The following is a 17,614-nucleotide window of genomic DNA, read 5'->3' as shown; positions in this document are numbered from 1 at the left end:
CACTAAGCCCTGCTGAAATGGCTGATACAGACTCCTTACCCACCTCATGTTATGAGAGGTCTCACTTCTGGACAAAAACAAGCAAGTGCAACACTGATGGTTTGAAACACCGTGGTCACAGCATTGTCCATTTGAACATGTTCTCTATGACAAAGGGATCTACACAACAAAAACGATGCAATCATGCAGATATATTGCTGCCCAGGCTCAGTCGATGACAACATTTTTCACAGCAGACCAAAGTGCAAACGAACAGGGTTTCCCATGTGTTAAGACACCACAATGAGAGATGCAATGGTCTCATTTGAGAGATCAAGAGGACAAAACAGGTATATTATATAATTGCTACAAGCCCTGAAAAGAAAATTCCAAAAAGGGAGCAAAGAAAAATGTTTTTTTTTTTGTATACTAGCCCCTGTTCAATTATGCATTTTTTTTCTTTTGGACACAGCTGTGATTTGTGAGAGGATTCTGTTACAAGCTGCTTATTAAAGAGGAGTATGTACAGAGCAGAGATAGCGGTTAACCCTTTGATCTACTGTGTGTGGCGTCTTTAGCTTAGGTAACAAACATCGAAAAAAGACAAGAATGAAGTTCACTTCACTAGGTGAAAGGTCAAGGTATACAGCTACTTCCAAAAAACGAAATGCACCTGTGTGTGTAGATCAGCAGAAAATCTGAAGACACACAATGTGCAAAAGTGTAAACATTTGCAACCTTCAACCACTTCACAGAACAATCCCTTTCATTGACTTGAACTTTTTAGTTTTTCCTCCTAAAACATTAAGTTTGGGAGCGAAGAGACACCAAGACTGTTTTTTATTGGGTCACATCTTTGTATGTGAAGCTTTTTATTACATTGCTTTGTGTGTGCCTAGATACTCATGTCTCATAAGTGTAATATGGTGCAAAAATTCATCCCATTTAAAGTGAGAGGGAAGAGATAACCCAGGTGGAACTGCCAGACAGCGGACATGGTGTTTACCAAGATATTCCGAGTATCTCTGGCCCTAGAGCAGAAGAGCTCCACCTTGTGGTTCAACCAAGACGCCATCTTGTTGACATCCGGTTGATCCCACCTATCCACCATCTTATGAAACATCTCAGGATGCAAAGATCATTCGCTGGGATGAAGAGGCTGTTTGCTCAGAAAATGGGCCTACCAAATTTCCACCCCTGCGATGAGGACCTCTACGATGGCCCAATGAATGATCCTGCACAGCTCCTTGTATCGCCCTGGTGATTGAATTATGCCATGGTTGTGACATTGTACAACTAAATTTTCACAGCCCTGCCACTCAGCAACCAAAATGCGGAACACTGTTCGCAATTTCAACACATTGATTGGAAGATTTGATTCTTCCAGGGTCAAAAGACCCTGATAATGGGCGTCAAGACATACAGCTCCCCAAACTCGAAGGCTGGCATCAGTCATCACCATGGTCCAATACCAGATTGAGAATAGACGGGCCCTGCAGATATTGTCCTTCTGCAGCCACAAAAGGAGCAACTGACAAACCCATGAGGAAAGACGAAATGTCTGTTCCACTTCAATAGATGTTCCAGATGAAAATCCCTCATATGAAACTGAGCAAACTGGACTGCCTAGTAAGTTGGTAGGACCCAAAAAGATGATCCATTGGAAGGAGTCAATTTGGACTTATAGATGCTCAGTATCCAGGACGCCAGAGTCTGTGCAGTCACCTGGACATGGGACAGAAGCACAGATGGTGACTGTGCTTTGTTGAGAAGACTGTCCAGATAAGGGGTGATTGTAATTTCCTTGGACCACAACAGCATCAACATGATCTGGTGAAGACTTGTGGGGCCATGGCAAGACTAAAAGAAGAACTCATTCTTTAATCCTGAGAAGAGAATGTTGGCCCTCTCAGATAGAAATTTTTTAATATGCATCCTTGTCCAGAGCCACAATGAACTCGTCCCATTCCATGCTGTGATTTACCGACTTCAAGCACTCCATCTTGGATTTGGGCACCCACAACTGGGTTTTTAAAGATTTGAGGATAAGGATCAGCTTGAACGAACAGTTGGGTTTTCGAACCAAAAAGAGGTTGGAATAAAACCCCAAGACTCTTTCCTTGCATAGAACTGGTATAACGACCCCTGAAGAAATCAGGGAGTGTATGGCTTCTTTCTGAATAAGATGTTTTGTCCGACCTGCGGAGAGCCTTGTGGAAAAGAACCACCTGGGCAGATACCTGACAGATCTATTGCACTCCTGGGTCCATGATTCCAGTCACCCTGGCATCTGTGATGGAGTGAAACAACTTGTCCCGGAAGAGGAGTAGACAGGCTCCCACCATAGCGGATGCTGGGTGAGCAGAACGCCCCTCTAGCCATTACTTGTTGGCAGACCAGGCCTAGTTTCCACACTGCAAACCACCCCCTGGGAGCGGATAACTGTTCCCTGGAAAGCTGACTTCACAATCTACTGGGGAAGAGAAGGGAGCTAAACCGGAACAACTTCAGTTTTCGAGCATCAACCAAAAGGAAAGCACTTTTTCCTTCTGCACCCTGACTAATAAGGTTGTCAAGTTCCGGCCCAAACAGGACATCCCAGAAAAAGGAAGAGACTCAAAAGTCTTCTTAGACCTCCCAGAACTTAAGCCAAAACGTTCCACGTGCCAGACTGCAGAGGCAGATATCCATGCCCTAATCAATCCTGCGTTCAGGGCCACTTCTCCGAAATACTCCGTTTCTTCCACCAAAAGGAAGCAATTCAGATCAGCCAGCAAGCAAGCCCTCTGCAAGCTGCATGTATCAATTCCTCCACCTCCTGACCATTAGAGATGACTTTCTCCCCAAAATAAGGAGTCCTCCACATCTGAACCAACAAGCACTTTTCCCTCCTCCTGGGAAGAACATTTAGCATCTTACTAATTCTGAGGTTAAGGTACCACAAACCTCTTGCGCTTATGCGAGGAAGACGGCTTGATGGCTTCCAACATCCACTCTATAGAGGAGGAAAATAAAACTAGACCTTGTACTGAATTCGCTAGACCTCTGACCCAAGTCGGTTCCACAGAGACCGCCACCACAGGACCCTGGCCTAGTACTACAGGCACCGACTCCCCGAAAGCCTGAGGTAACCTGGGAAAGACCGCTCATGATTGGAAATTGACTAGCTGATCTCATCCAAATAACTGGCTAGTGACTAACCCAGGCAGGCTTTGCCATGTTAGAACCAAAGCCCCCAGACACACACGTTACCTGATCCTCAGACTGTGCAAAAAGCGTCCGCGCCCAGCTGTCCAGAAGGCAATTTAGCATTGCAGCCGGCACAGATATATTTTGTCTTAGAAGTTATCCGAGCCTTAGCCCTCAGGGATCTCCCCCTATCCGACATTATATACACAGATAGGAGAAATAAGAAACAAGAAAAGACTGAAGCACCACACAATCAGGAAAAATAAAGTGAGCCTGAAAGACAGCCCTAGAGCCCAATAAATTGGAGGAACTAACCACTGAGAAAACCAGCACCACAAACTAGTACCTTACAGATGTAAGGACAAAGAAGGGGAGTAGTGGAGCTCCAATATGGCTGCTGTTCTGGTGTCTGCACATGTGGAGTGAGAAACCATTAGGGAGGAAGCACCTCACCCCAGAGCCTAGAAGTGGAATGGTAGCTGTCCTTAAGGATAGCCCCCTCCACCAATACAGTACCTAGTGGGCGTTTACACATACAAAATAACCCAAACCTGACCCAGTCCCCTAAGGAAACATGAAGGCTGCCCATATACTAATGAGGCAGTCATTCCTGGGGTCCACCGCAACTTACTAAACCTGCCTCCAGAGCGCGGTAAAACAGTGCCTGCAAGTCCTGCAGTCACTGCTTGGGAACCCCACCAGTGGGTTTACTGAGCCAGTGGAATAAACAGAAAAGGGGTATAGAGGGAGAGGAGTTACGTTGAACTTCTACAGACGTCTTAAAGTGCCCATATGACTGGTCCCTATACTATACCCCAATGTACCCGGTGTCCCTATATGGATGTAGGAGAAAATATAGTTCTCTGCAAAATAACCAGGTGGGTATTGGGGGGGAAGGGGGGGGGGGGTGAAAAAAAAAAAAAAAAGCAAAAATTAATGATAAAGATATATTAAGCATTTATAAAAAGAAAAGCATTAAAAAGATAACACTGGTTCTAAGCTAGTCTTAAAAGTACCAACCTTGTGTACTAGTCTGTGTAGCCACCGTCACCATATCACTCATGGATACAGCATTCTTTTCGCGGGTGTGAGACCTGTACTGCTCTACACACTGCTGGAAAAACACAATTATAATATATAGAAAACATAAAATGTCCTTGTGTAGAGTGACTTGCTATACAAGCAGTAAAACTCAAGTGACACTAAAAAGTTTATGAACTGCTAAATTAAGGTGTAAAGTCTTTAGCAGGTTAAAAAAAAAAAAGGTATCTTTAATTGAAAGATGTCCACCCATATTTTATTTTGCCGCTATAAGGTAATAGTGGACACCCTGGAAAAGTGTTAATGACTAAAATGCTAGGTGTAGCGTATTGATAAAGCAGATTGAGGAAATTGGAGATAAAAAAAAAATACAAGGTGCTAAAAAGGGCCGCACAAGCGCTAGGTCATCCAATATGAAAAGGCAACTTGTAAGAGCCACAAATATACATGTAAAAGTCCCTATACTATGACACAAGTAATTAGTCTTGGTATGCAGTTCATTGAACGCTACTGATGCCTAAGATGACAATGCTCCAAATGTTCTTCAACAAGCTAATTGACAAGTTTGTCATTCACAGGAAAAATGCATTCTCTGCTGCCACAATTTTATTTAAGATTTGACCCAGAGCTTCAGATATATATTTTGAATGTTACTAGTATCTCTATTTTTCTCTAAGCCAACTTATATTTTAGGCTTAGCTGTGTTTTAATGTCCTTCTTTTTCTTCTCCTTGCTTTAAAACAAGTAAACACGGCTTTCAAAACTGCACTGACAAGGTGGTGTTTAGTAAGTAAAATATAACATTTCTCAGGCTGAAAGGCATTTAAAATGACAATACATAAGTTCAATATGTTAGGCAACATTACACAGGAAATCAGATTGTATAGTGAAATTGAGATAACACAGGTTTGTTGAAATAATGGAATAAGGAACTACATTTGTTGCGTAATTACATGACACTGAGAAGTGCCAATGTATTCTTAACATTTGCACAAATTACAAGCAAAACAGCAGCACAAGAACTGGAGCAGTAAAAAAAAATGTTTTCTTATAAAAAGGCACGGTACCGAATAATAAAATCCTGGTAATGAAAACATTATTGAGGCACATTGGATGAGTGTGTGCATTTATGTATTGACATCCATATATGTAGCATTTCAGAGCTGCCACAAAAGCCATATGACCCTTTGCAAGGATAAATAAGTCTCCATTCAATGTATATCTCTGTTCCACAAACACAGACAAAACACAAAGGCTAGTCAATAATTTGCCACATGTGGGCTGTAGCTGTCATGGATGATGATTTCTTATTTGTTAGCAGATATCACTCAGTAAACATGTAACTAAAATAAAATCTCAAAAGGGAGGGAGACAGGAATGCAGATCGTATTGTAAGTGCCAATTATTTATAACTCTACAGCTCTAAGCAACAGAGCACAAAAACAATGCAGACACTAGCAATTCAGACCTATTAAATATATCACATTTAAAATGAGCTCTGAACAAGGAAATTACTGTATTTATTAAACGGAAAACAGTGTCTTCTGCCAAAAGTAATCATTTCAGTTTTGTGCTGTGGGAATTTGACTTTCATGGAATAAAACATTATATTGCTGCCATTTTTTTTCCTTTCTGTAGGAGTTTTGTGTCCTGATTATTTAGCATTCTTTTCATCATAGCTCTAGAAACCTATGCACTCTGCTTCATGAACTTAAAGAATATATGATGCAATCTTTTCAATTGTTCTAAACAATGGTGCTAACTACTCATTGTACACTAAATCAATAGGGCTCCATTCCAACAAGAGTTTCTGTTTAATTTACCTCATTTTCCTGCTGGGCGAGTGTCTGTTCTTTTGTGCCCACACAATCCTGCTGGTTGATCCTTGTCGTGAGGACTTGTGGGGACTGTAATATCACAGTTTCTGGAAACAACACTTTGGAAAAATAAATAGAGGAGACATTCACATTAAGCTAAAAGATGTCCTTATACTTGACATTACTTGTAGCTTGGATTTCTACACAATACAGGAGGTCTAAAAACATGTAATCCTACAGTTTGAACAAAATTTTGCTCAATAACCCTTTTCCACAGATCATAAAATCCATTTCTCCGAATCCAATTGGGGGGAGACTGCTGATAACGGGTATAGAGGGTGCTGTGTTGGGAGTAAGGCACAAAACAAAAAACAAATCCCAAATTTATCTTGCCTGCTCATTCCCTTCTACACCCACTGTGCAGAGGTTCTTCAGTTTGTAACTAACAAAGCCATATATGGACAGGGCTAAAGTAAAATTCAAACAAGAATCATACAATGGAAAACAACAGAACATAAAGGTGGGAGAGCAGTGTCCCCTAAATGCATTCAGAGAGATGGATTTTAACGAAAAACCTCTTCTCTCATTCATCTCCATTTGGGAGACACTGCTTTGGGGATGTTTCAAAGCTGCCCCTAAGGATGGTACATTCAGTTACTGCTGCACGCAAAACCTGGAGTCTTTGGAAAGAAAAACGCTGAACATGTAGAATCTGGGGACCGTGTAGAGGAAAGGCCAGGTAGCTGCCCAACACAATTGTTCGACCGAGGCTTCATTCAGCATCGCTCCATTCAGAATCTGGTAGAGTGAGTGGTAATCTCGTCAGGAACTACAGAGCCCTCCAAGAGATGAGCCTGATGGATGGTAGCCTTGAGCCACCGGCCAACTGTCTGGCAACAAAACAGCCATCCTCACTTGTGTGCGTTGTATAGGACAAGGAGACTATCAGTTTTACGTAAGAAGGCCAAGCGGTCAACATAAACCTACAAAGGTCCTAACTACATCCAACAGAAGAAGAGAGTCTTGACTTCTATAAAGGAAATCCCGGCCCAACACAGCAATAACATCTGCTTGATCTGAAATTTGGACAATATCTTGGGCTGGAAAGAAGCCCTGGTGTGCAGAGCAGCTCTGTCAGAGTAAGAAACAAGAAAGGGCAGCAAATTCAGACACTCGTCTCGCAGAAGAAATAGCGAGTAAAAAGGACACCTTCCAGGTAAGAATTCTGAAATCGACAGATTCCACAGGTTTGAAAGGCGACTTCTAAAGCACAGAAAGGACAGAGTTTAGGTTCCACTGTGCTACTGTTGGAATAAAGGGTGGATGCACATGAAGAACCTCCCCTGAAGAAAGGTCTGGACCTCAAGCAAAACAACAATACAGAAATGGAAGTTGCTCAATCAATTTATAGGTTCACAGCAAGTGCTTTAAAGGGTGGGGTTATCCAGAAAGGTAAAAAAAAAAATGGAGAAAGATCCCTCAGTGCACTGCTATGAACTAGTAAAATAGCCGTTATTCAACTTGTACATAAAAATGAAGAATTGTCAGTTACACACATTTTCAAATGCATGATAAGCCACAAGCCACTTAACTGCGCTTCTGCTAATAGGGTGGTCCTAACTCTAAACAATACCACTCCCTTTTTATTCTTCTTGCCCTCTCTGCTGCCTTCGATACCGTTGACCACGCACTCCTTTTGCAAACTCTCAAATCTATAGGCCTCTGCAACACCGTCCTCTCCTGGTTATCCTCTTACCTCAACAACCTCTCCTTCTTAGTCTCTACACATGACTCTACATCCCCCCCCTTTTCCCCTACCTGTTGGCGTTCCCCAAGGTTCCATTCTTGCCCCCCCTGCTTTTCTCCCTCTACACCTCCTCTCTTGGTGTCTCTATCCACTCCTTTGGCCTCCAGTACCACCTCTATGCTAATGAAACCCAAATTTATCTTTCATTCCCTGACCTCTCCCCTTCCCTTTTGTCTCATGTCTCCTGCTCTCTCGGCCAACTCATCTTGGATGTCCCCACGTTTCCTTAAACTCAATATTTCCAAGACTGAACTTCTCTCCCCTCCCCCCCTTCCAGGACTCTCCCACCTCTCCCCCTCTCTATTTCTGTTAATAACACTACCCTCATTTCTGTCCCTCAAGTCCAATGCCTTGGGGTCAACCTTGAATCCTCAATATCCTTTAAACCTCACATTCTGTCCCTCTCAAAATCCTGCTACTTCCACCTTCAGAATAACACCAAGATATGCCATGGTGAAAAATTTTGGAATATGCCAGTTTCCTGGCCTTAATCATGGTCTGAATGACCTTCTCAAATAGACCCTTTTTACTGAGAATCATGGCCTCAACCGACAGGCCAGCAAAGTACTGAGGGGAAAAACGGACCTCTGGCTTAGAAGATAGACTCCAAAAGAAAGTCTCCAGACTTGATCTATTGCCATGCAGAGAAGATTGGCTTACCATGACCTTCTTGGGCAGTCTGATGCCAGCTGAATTACCGGCAGAAGTTCTGACACTCTTTCCCTCTTGACATTTTCCAGCACCCGACTTAACAGAGGTGAAAATATACACTAGCTGGTATCGCCAGGGAACAGTCACGGCATCCACTAGGGATGCCTTTCGATCCCTGGATCTGGCACAATACCGAGCCGCTATGTGGTTCGAGGGGCCATCATGTCGACCTATGGCTGTCCCCACCTTTCCACAATTTGGTCGAACACCTGCATCACAGCCGTGGGGTTGTTGGACTCGAGGATGTTTATGGGTAACTTTGCTTTCTGAAGACGGAGGTTCAGCATCACCGCACCCCATCCTTGCAGGCTGGCAAACGTTGTCACGACAGTTGAGTCCCATCCTGAGAAGGAATGCTCTTGAATGAGATTCTTCGCCTTTGGACACCACAGGAGAGAGAGACGGACATTGTAGACTGAAAAACCTACGCCGCCAATTGAGGATTGGACCTCAGCCACCTGGCGAGGATCTTGTTTTAGAAAGTCCAGGAGTGGAAGCGAATAAACTGCACCGCTTTGAAACAAGACACCATCCACCCCATTAGTTTCATGCATTGGAGGATGGAAATGTGCCTGAGAGCCAAGAAAGCTGTCACCTGTTTCCGAACAGTGAGAATCTTTTCCTGGGGTAAACACACCCTCTGACACCTGAGGGGATATATTTATTAAACTGTGGGTTTGAAAAGTGGACATGTTTCCTATAGCAACCAATCTGATTCTAGTTGTCATTTTTTTAGTACATTCTACAAAATGACAGCTAGAATTACATTGGTTGCTACAGGCAACATCTCCATTTTTTAAATCCCGCAGTTTAGAAAATATACCCCCTGGTGTCGAATAGGAGACCCAGAAAAACGATGCACTGTGCAGGGACAAGGCTGGACTTTTTCCGATTTATGACCTACCATGCTATTCCAGCGTTTCTGCTGTCAAGAGTAAGTGGAACTGAAGAAAAGGGACAGGCATGGCTTTTATCAAAGTTTGCCCAAGTACAGTATTACTGGCACTCCTTTTGTCCGAAAGAGTGCTGCCATCACCTTTGTAAAATACCCTTGGTGCTGTCACCAGACCAAAGGGGTACAGCTCTGAATTGGCAAAGGGACACATCCACCGCAAACCAGAGGAGGCTGTGGTGGCCTTCCCATATTGGGATGTGAAGATATGCAACCTTGATATCCAAGAAAGCAAGAAATTTGTTCCGTTCTGTGGCATTGATCACTGAACGAACAGATGTCATCCTGAATTTGGCCATCCCTCAAGTGTAAGTTGAGGGACTTCAGGTGCAGTATGGGACGAAATGACAAATCAGGTTTTTGCACAAGAAATATTTGAAAACTAGGCCCCCACCACAGAGCTTCTGGGTAGAGGGAGAGGGAAGTCTTGTAGACTGTTTGTCAGCCGAATTGGGTCCAGGGCGACTGCCTGTCCAAGACTTTCTACCTCTTTGAGGAATCTCCTGTGGGTCAAAGGACTGGCACCTTGTGGAAGTTCTCCTCGAATCTCCAAGCCCTTGTCTTTGGGGCATTAACAAGAAGAAAGGAGCTCTTCATTCCCATGGCCTGGGAAATGATCTTATCCAGTTTTAGGCCAAAGAGGACCAATCCCTCAAAGGGTAACGCCTCCAAAGTTTTCTGGAACTCTGAATCTGTCTCATGATTTGAGCCAGAGAATACGTCTGGCCACTACTGCCAGACTGTATGCCCTCACGGAGTGTGCCAGCCCATTTTTTTTTACCACTTTGATCACCCAGGCAACTGCCACAATGGGTCTAAGCGAAGAACCCAAAGAAACAAATTAATTTTAAAATCACCTCGCATTTGCTGTCTTTTAAGGAAGCAGCACTTGGAATAGGAATTGTAGTGGATTTAGCCAGATGTGCAATGGCATCCACTAGGGGCGGAATCTCCCATTTTGCAATGTCTGCTTCCGAGAAAGGGTAGAGGAACCTGAACAGTCTCGGAACCCGAAACCTGTTGTTATCTGGTTTCTGCCAAGCTTTACCCAAGATTTCAGATAACTGTGGGGAGGAAACAAAAGAACAGGTTGTTTTTCTGTTTGAATAGGGAAACTTACAAAACCACTGGTTTTGCATCCTGAATATCCAATGTCTGTCGGATAGCTAAAATGAGATCCTTAACCCTGTCTATTGGAGGAAACGTCTTCATAATCGGAGTCCCCTTGCAGCTCACCTTCTTGTTGAGAGAACTTTTCAGTTTCCGAATCACCTAACAAATGGACCAAGAGAAGGAGCCTGGCGCTTGCGTGACTTGATGGATGACAAAGTCTCCAACAACTTCACCAGGGAAGAAGACAGCCTAACCTGCCCTTGAACCGACCTTGCCAGGTTTTGCATCAAGGGAGGTTCCTGTGCTGTCGCAATAAAGTCTGGGAATCGCTGAGTCACCTCTCCCTGAGGAAGGGTATCAACAGACGAAGGACCCTAGGGAAAGAGTAGGATAAACATTTTTACCTACCACCACAGGATGCGCTGCATCCCTTTTCAGTTCCGCAATGGATCTCTCCCTGCACACGAATGCGGACCTTGATCCTCAGATTCACAAGTCGCACACCGTAGGAAACAATCTATGACAGAGAGATTGATCTAGCAATGGGGGAGGGAGGAGTGCTAACTTATGGAGAAAAAGCCCCTCCTCCCCTATTCACAGCCCCAACAATGGTGGCTCCTTTGCCCTGCAAATAGTCCCTGGTGTGAGCTGTTTCTACCCCAGCCCCCTACCGGACTATTTTCCCCCGGCTACCTGACTCTCCAACACTGTCTGTCCTCATCTGACTTGCTTGTAGAGTCACCTCCTGGTAGCCGGCAGGGACCGCAGCAAGTCCTGTCTCAACCTCACTGGGTGAGACTGGGGGTGCACGCTGTGGCTCCTGTTGGACGACCAATGCTATCTTGGTGCAGCTCCTATGTTTCTGGTCGCTGTAATGCAGCCGACCTTTCACAGGGTGCCCATCGTTGGAGAGCGGGAGAGGTGGTGGCATAGATGCGCCGTCGACACCATCCCCGCTGGTGTATGCGTTGGTCTCCAACACAACACAGCTTGTAAAATGACAGATAAAATAAAATGAAAGAAAACAAAGAAAAAAGTGCCCAACTATGTGGGCACTAAATAAAATAATGAAAACCTCCGTACACGGGGCAAACAGGGGAGGGAGCAAATCAGACAAGTTGTTAGTTATTTTTTTTAGCGCCTAAAGCTGGTTACACACTACAGAAAATTTCCAAATATCTTTAATGATTTTACCAGCGACTGAAAGTTTCTATGAGCATTCATGCGTACACACTTACACGATTTACCTTCAGATCTTCATCTGTCATAACCATCGGCTGAAAAGATTGTAACTCTAATAGATACACTGCTGGTCGAGAGTGCACACACTCTTTAGAATTTGCCAGACATTGTTTCATCGTTCATAGTCATTTTAGTCAGTTTATAAAATCAAATGATACAATGTGCTTTCGTACGATAAAACATGATCGCAGGAGCATACACACTAATGCGTCATCGGACCCAACAGTCGTTTATTGTGTGATTGGCACGATAACTGGGTGAAAAAAAACTGTGCTTGGAGTAAAGCTGAGTACACACTACAGTGTCCTTTATACCCATGGTAAGCAGTGAATGAGAAATATTAGATTTTTCTCTAATTGTCAAGATGAAATAATTTGGATGATTAACCTTTGTTATAAATTGAGGGCTACATTACAATCTTCCCATATTAGTTTGAAAGAATCCATCACTACTCTGTGCTGTAGGGGACCCTGTTCCTTCCAGTAACAAACTCTCAGTTTTAAGAATTTAATATTTTTATTTTAACTTTTTTTTTTTTTTTTACACATCAGCACTGTAAGATCACTTGTAATAGCGACCTAATACTAACAAGAAATATATAACAATTACAATTGACCTCACCATAAAAATTGAACAATACATAAAGCTCCCAGAAGATGCAGAGTAGTAGGATACCAGGGCAGACACACTGCATATCTCAAAAAAACTTTTGTCAATAGTTAATTTACGTTTACAATTTACCTGCTTGCCCAAGGTGTTCTGCTTGTTCCACAGCAAACTGACACCTCCTGCTGGTAACTCTATATATATATATATATATGAAAAAAAACAACAAAAAATATTTAACACTCACAACCTGCATGATAGCCAAATTTGGATCCTAACTACTCAATAATTGCTACAAGAGAAGCAGAATGAACATGGTTGTTTACATCAGAAATCTTTCGGCAATTAAGACTTTGTTCTGAATTAAAATATAGATATAAACCAATGAGGTCACATAATTTTTCCATCAAAGACTATGGGGTAAATGTATCAATATGCGGATTCTTCAACACCCGCGTGTTCAGCCTCTTCCGCGATTAAATTTCAAGCGGCGCTGCATTGTAAAGGTTCCCTTTACAATGCAGCGCCGCTTGAAATTTAATCGCGGAAGAGGCTGAACACGCGGGTGTTGAAGAACCCGCATATTGATACATTTACCCCTATATCTGATTTCAGTATTAAGCACACCAAAACAATGGAAGAGAAAGTGAATTCATAGTAAAGTCCCGTTGGAGCCTTGTGTGATGTGCTCTTTCACGTATTTCCAGGCATTAGGGTACATAAAACATTGTTTATTTTTTTGCAGTAAGCAATGTTTTACTACCCTAATATCTTGTGGTGTTTCATCATGCGAGATTCCAATGGGACTTTGTTTTGAATTGAATCACCCTCAATGTGTCTTATCCAAGGTAAATGGCATCCAGAAAGTCTCTCAGTGCTATGGATTAATTTCTAGAGCTCTTAAAAATTGAGCACTTTCTCTGCTCTAAAAGGACAATATAGATTGCCTATAGAAGTTTGATGTAAAAGATTAAAATTTAGGAAACTGAAAAAACATCTTTTAATTACCGGTAAATCATTTTACTTTCCCTACAAGACACATATCTTCTACCGTACTGGTAGCTGGGATCCTTTACAGATTATTATTTCTATGCCTTTAATCCAGCAACTGTCTGTCTGGTGTACCACTTGGCAGATTACCATGTCCAATATTTTTTTTCTTTTGGCTACATTTTGTCTGGCTCCCCAGTAGGGTTTCCTCCATGCTAAGCATATCTGATCTGTACACAGGCCCTGGAAACAAATTAGTACTGGTAAGCACATTTAGCTTTAAGGAAAAGGGGTCTGTTAGAGGCAAAGGGCACACTAGTCTTTTGCTGCTTGTGTTTAGTATGTAGAGTCCAGGTGCAAAAAGTATATTATACACTGCAAGGAGACCACAACCTCCAGTCTGGAGTTCATTTAAATACAGGAAGGATCAACAGATAATTAAAAATATTTCTTAAATTTTTATAATTAGGATAATGGGGTACCATTCTCGAGATCTCCTTCCTCTGCCCTTTTGGACCCTGCAGAAAATAAAACATCCACAAAGGATACAGTAGACTTACTGTTCCCAATTTCAGGTCTTAAGAATGTAGAGAAATGGTGCCATAGGAGTTAATCCTACAATACACCTAATAAAGGGGCAAGTCAAGTGGCATTTTCTTTTAAGCTAGCAGAAGAGAAAGTATTTTCTATGAAAGTGCCTGCCTCCTGTTGGATATGTGTCTCCCATATTTCAAGCAGAAAAAATTAAATACATTTGCACTAAATTCCAAAAGTAGACACTAGACAAAAACAAACACATTATGCACACGAAACAGAAAGTAAACATTGCACTGTCCAAAAAAAAAAAAGAGGTCTGTGGAATAATTGATACACAAGGTATCGGACTAACATTTGTAGCTGTTGGTTGGGAAAAGCATTATCAGTGACCAATAATAAAGCAGCTATTGGCAAGGAGCATTTTTGTGCAACTACTGGTGGAACTTGAACTGCACCAGATCAATTTGTTATTGTAGAAACACAGTCAGCTACTGGCAACCATGACTGCCTTTGTTACTCTGGAGAAGGCTTTTGCACTGCATGGACACGCACTATTGTGTTTATCTGCAAGCTCAAAACACCTTTGTGCCCAGTATATTTGTTTGGCATCATGCTCACTGCTTGACACAAACCCAGAACACTTATTCTCCTCACTCCAAGAGGTTGTGACGGCAGCTGTTGCCACCAAAGAGGCCCAGAGATCACCAAACAGAGATGGTAAAAGTAATGACAGTTAAATGCACTGGGTCCGGTAGCTGAACAGAGATGGTATTCCAGCAGATAGTCAAATCAACTCAAGGATTATGTGGGAGGTAGAGTGAGTGATTCTCCCAGTTACTGCCTTTTATTATGGGTATAAAAGTGAGAAAAGGAGTCACTTTGACAACTATCCATTGAAGTTAGACACAAGAGCCCCCGAACCCTCTCGCTAAAGAACTTGGAACATTTTAGATGCACCTGGGATTTCCTGCACTGGTTCTGGAAATTTGTAACTATTGGATAAACTGTAATTGACGACAAGCAATTATGTCTCTTTCTGCTTATTATATCTCCATGTCTGTTACTATTTATTCTATACTATTTTATGATTAAACAGCCAAATACAAATTTAAGTCATACTAAAAACATTCACTTCAAGTTTCTAAAGATGTTTCTAAATATTGCAGCAAATTAACACAATACAAAATGTACTGCAGTAGCAATTATAGACTTTAAGTAAACATGAAAGCTATGTTTATTAGTTAAGACACATTGCCTGTTAACTGTGAATTCCACTTCCATTGGTTCGAAGTTGTAGGACTGCTCCAAATTTGAGTTAACACGTAGTGTGACTTCCTCATTGTGTATCTAGAAAAAGGCAAATACAAAACCTTACTAAAATATTACAGAGAATTTGTGAGATGCAGCCATTTAATCACATGCATCTCTTACATCTTACAGAGCTGGTAATGTCACTGAACAAACTGCTATTAAATTGTCTGAACCCCTTTTCTGAATATTTTCAAAGCAGCATATAAGTGCTTAATCAACTAGAAAACACAAGCTTGTGTTTACATTAAAAAACATTAGCAAGATATAATAGTATGCTAAACAAGTAAGAAATACTTCAAAATACATGCACAGAACATATTTAAAATATGAATGTGCATTATGAAGTATTCTGTAGATGTTTTTTTACAATATGTGGCATGTAAATTAACAATTCAGCATATCTGCTTTAATTGCTTGCATTAGTCAGATTAGCTGTACCATCCTAATTGTCTGCCCTACAAGTGTTTTGCTCTGTGGCTTAGAACGATTACACAGGTCATCATTTTGTATTACAATATAAAATAGTCAGTGAAAAAAAGAAAGCTTAGGAAGTTGGACTACAATGGAGGAATTGTGCTATATAGTGGCACTTACTTCAACAACTGTGCCAGCAAATTCTACCCCCATAGTGGTATATGCTTGATACTTCAACAAAACTTTGTCTCCTGGAATGAAAAGCAATCAGAGTATGAAACATATTTTTCAATGAACTCAACTACAATGAAATCATAAATTATTGTTGTTGTAGTATATGTGGACTACTTAACAGTTCCATGGTGGTAGATGTTAGTAGTGTGTTCTAAGAAATGTGTTTACAGTGTCGGACTGGGGCATGAAGGGCCCACCGGGGGACTGCAACGCTAGGGTCTCACCAGATGGGGCCATGACCAGCCATCAAAGAGGCGAGACCAGATACTAGAGGGGGAGTGGTCAGCCCACGAAGGACAGCTAGCACCGTAGTGTAGTATATAAATAATGCAATGTGTGTATCAAGATTACAAAGTCTTCACCTGCCCCTTATATTGGGCAGAACAGTCACCAAAAATCGGGATTGTCCCATTGGACTCACAACATTTGACCATGCTGTCTGTGCTCCCCCTTCACTCTCTGCCATGCTGTCTGTGCTCCCCCTTGCTTTTATTCTTGCACTTACCTTTCCTATCGGCTTCTTTCTTCTCTTCTCCTGTCTTCTCTTTTTGTTGACTCCTCTCTGCGCAGCTCCTTACTGAATGTTGGGCGTGATCCCATAGATTGTAAGCTTTCGAGCAGGGTTCTCTAACCTCTCTGTCTGTATGTATTACCCAGTATTGTCTTATCCACGTTTGTTCCCAATTGTAAAGCGCTACGGAATTTGCTGGTGCTATATAAACAAATGTTGTTGATGATGATGATGATGACGTCACTCCTGACATGCAGTGCGAATGGAGCAGAGAGGAGTCGGGGAGCGCCATGGTCATGTGAGTATTTTTTTTTTTTTTTTTTAAAGTTACCCATTCCCCCCACCAACGAAGAGAAGAGCGATCAGGGTCCGGGCCTACTGGGGGATAGCCCGGCACCCCCGGTGGCCTAGTCCGGCCATGTGTGTTTATATTATGTGCCTAACTGTCATCTTTTGTATTATGCATGACAAAACAAAATACTATATACAAGAAAATAGTGTAAACTCAGAAAAATTTGTCAACTGAAATGCGTTGAGAAAATTTTGTAAAATGGTGGTACGAATAATACAAAAACAACATCAAGCACATTTAAAACAAGAATTGGCACATGACATATGTTTAAGTCATAAATTGAAAAGCTAAGGTACAAATGCACACTTGGGGTAGAGGAGATAAGAAAGACTTCCCCTTGCCACTTACACAATTTTTGCTAACAATCCAGGCATTTGTTGTTGCACTGCACACATCTAGATCCTCTGGGGCACAATTAGTGCAGTTGTACAAAGACCACTAACACTTGAATGCAAATTGCTATTCAACCGCATTTTACATAAGTCCTGATTGACATCGGATATATCATGATGTATACTGGGACAGGGATCTTTCTGGGTTCATACAAACAGCAATCTGCCTCCAAATAGGTCTAAAACATTTGACCAGCAGGTATGAGAACATCTGCCCTCCAACATTGCAATTTTGAACGCAAATTAGGCATTACTATGTATTTATTATACTGGTGGCATCTTCTGCGTTTCGTCAGTCTACTGTTAACATATGCAAGACTAGATGCATTATGTAATTGTATTATTCACATACACTGCCAAATGTACATTAAATACCATTAAAATATTTCCCTCCTCACATTATGTTCAGAAACAGA

General features: G+C 42.0%; 1 protein-coding gene across 6 annotated transcripts in view; it reads right to left on the bottom strand.

The window, feature by feature from the left end:
- The window catches only part of MOV10L1 (Mov10 like RNA helicase 1), a 100,812-nt gene that overhangs the window by 31,177 nt on the left and 52,021 nt on the right, over nucleotides 1-17,614 (bottom strand). For 4 of the 6 annotated variants that reach the window (XR_012691327.1, XM_075208885.1, XM_075208887.1 and 1 more), the window contains 5 exons: nucleotides 15,890-15,960; nucleotides 15,240-15,331; nucleotides 12,593-12,651; nucleotides 6,033-6,145; nucleotides 4,189-4,282 (listed from right to left, as the gene is read on the bottom strand). Coding sequence is in view for 5 of the 6 variants with exons in the window: in XM_075208885.1 (XP_075064986.1) it covers nucleotides 4,189-4,282; nucleotides 6,033-6,145; nucleotides 12,593-12,651; nucleotides 15,240-15,331; nucleotides 15,890-15,960 (429 nt within the window). In the remaining variant the exon portion in view is untranslated. Of the gene's footprint in view, nucleotides 1-4,188; nucleotides 4,283-6,032; nucleotides 6,146-12,592; nucleotides 12,652-15,239; nucleotides 15,332-15,889; nucleotides 15,961-16,448; nucleotides 16,762-17,614 lie in introns of those variants that run through there. The other 2 variants (XM_075208889.1, XM_075208886.1) reach the window with 2 other exon arrangements.

Source organism: Mixophyes fleayi, chromosome 4 (assembly GCF_038048845.1).
Source record: "Mixophyes fleayi isolate aMixFle1 chromosome 4, aMixFle1.hap1, whole genome shotgun sequence".
In the NCBI taxonomy this organism is placed as follows: domain Eukaryota; kingdom Metazoa; phylum Chordata; class Amphibia; order Anura; family Limnodynastidae; genus Mixophyes; species Mixophyes fleayi.
Note: the sequence above shows the minus strand (reverse complement) of the source record. Positions and strands in the feature narration are given on the sequence as shown.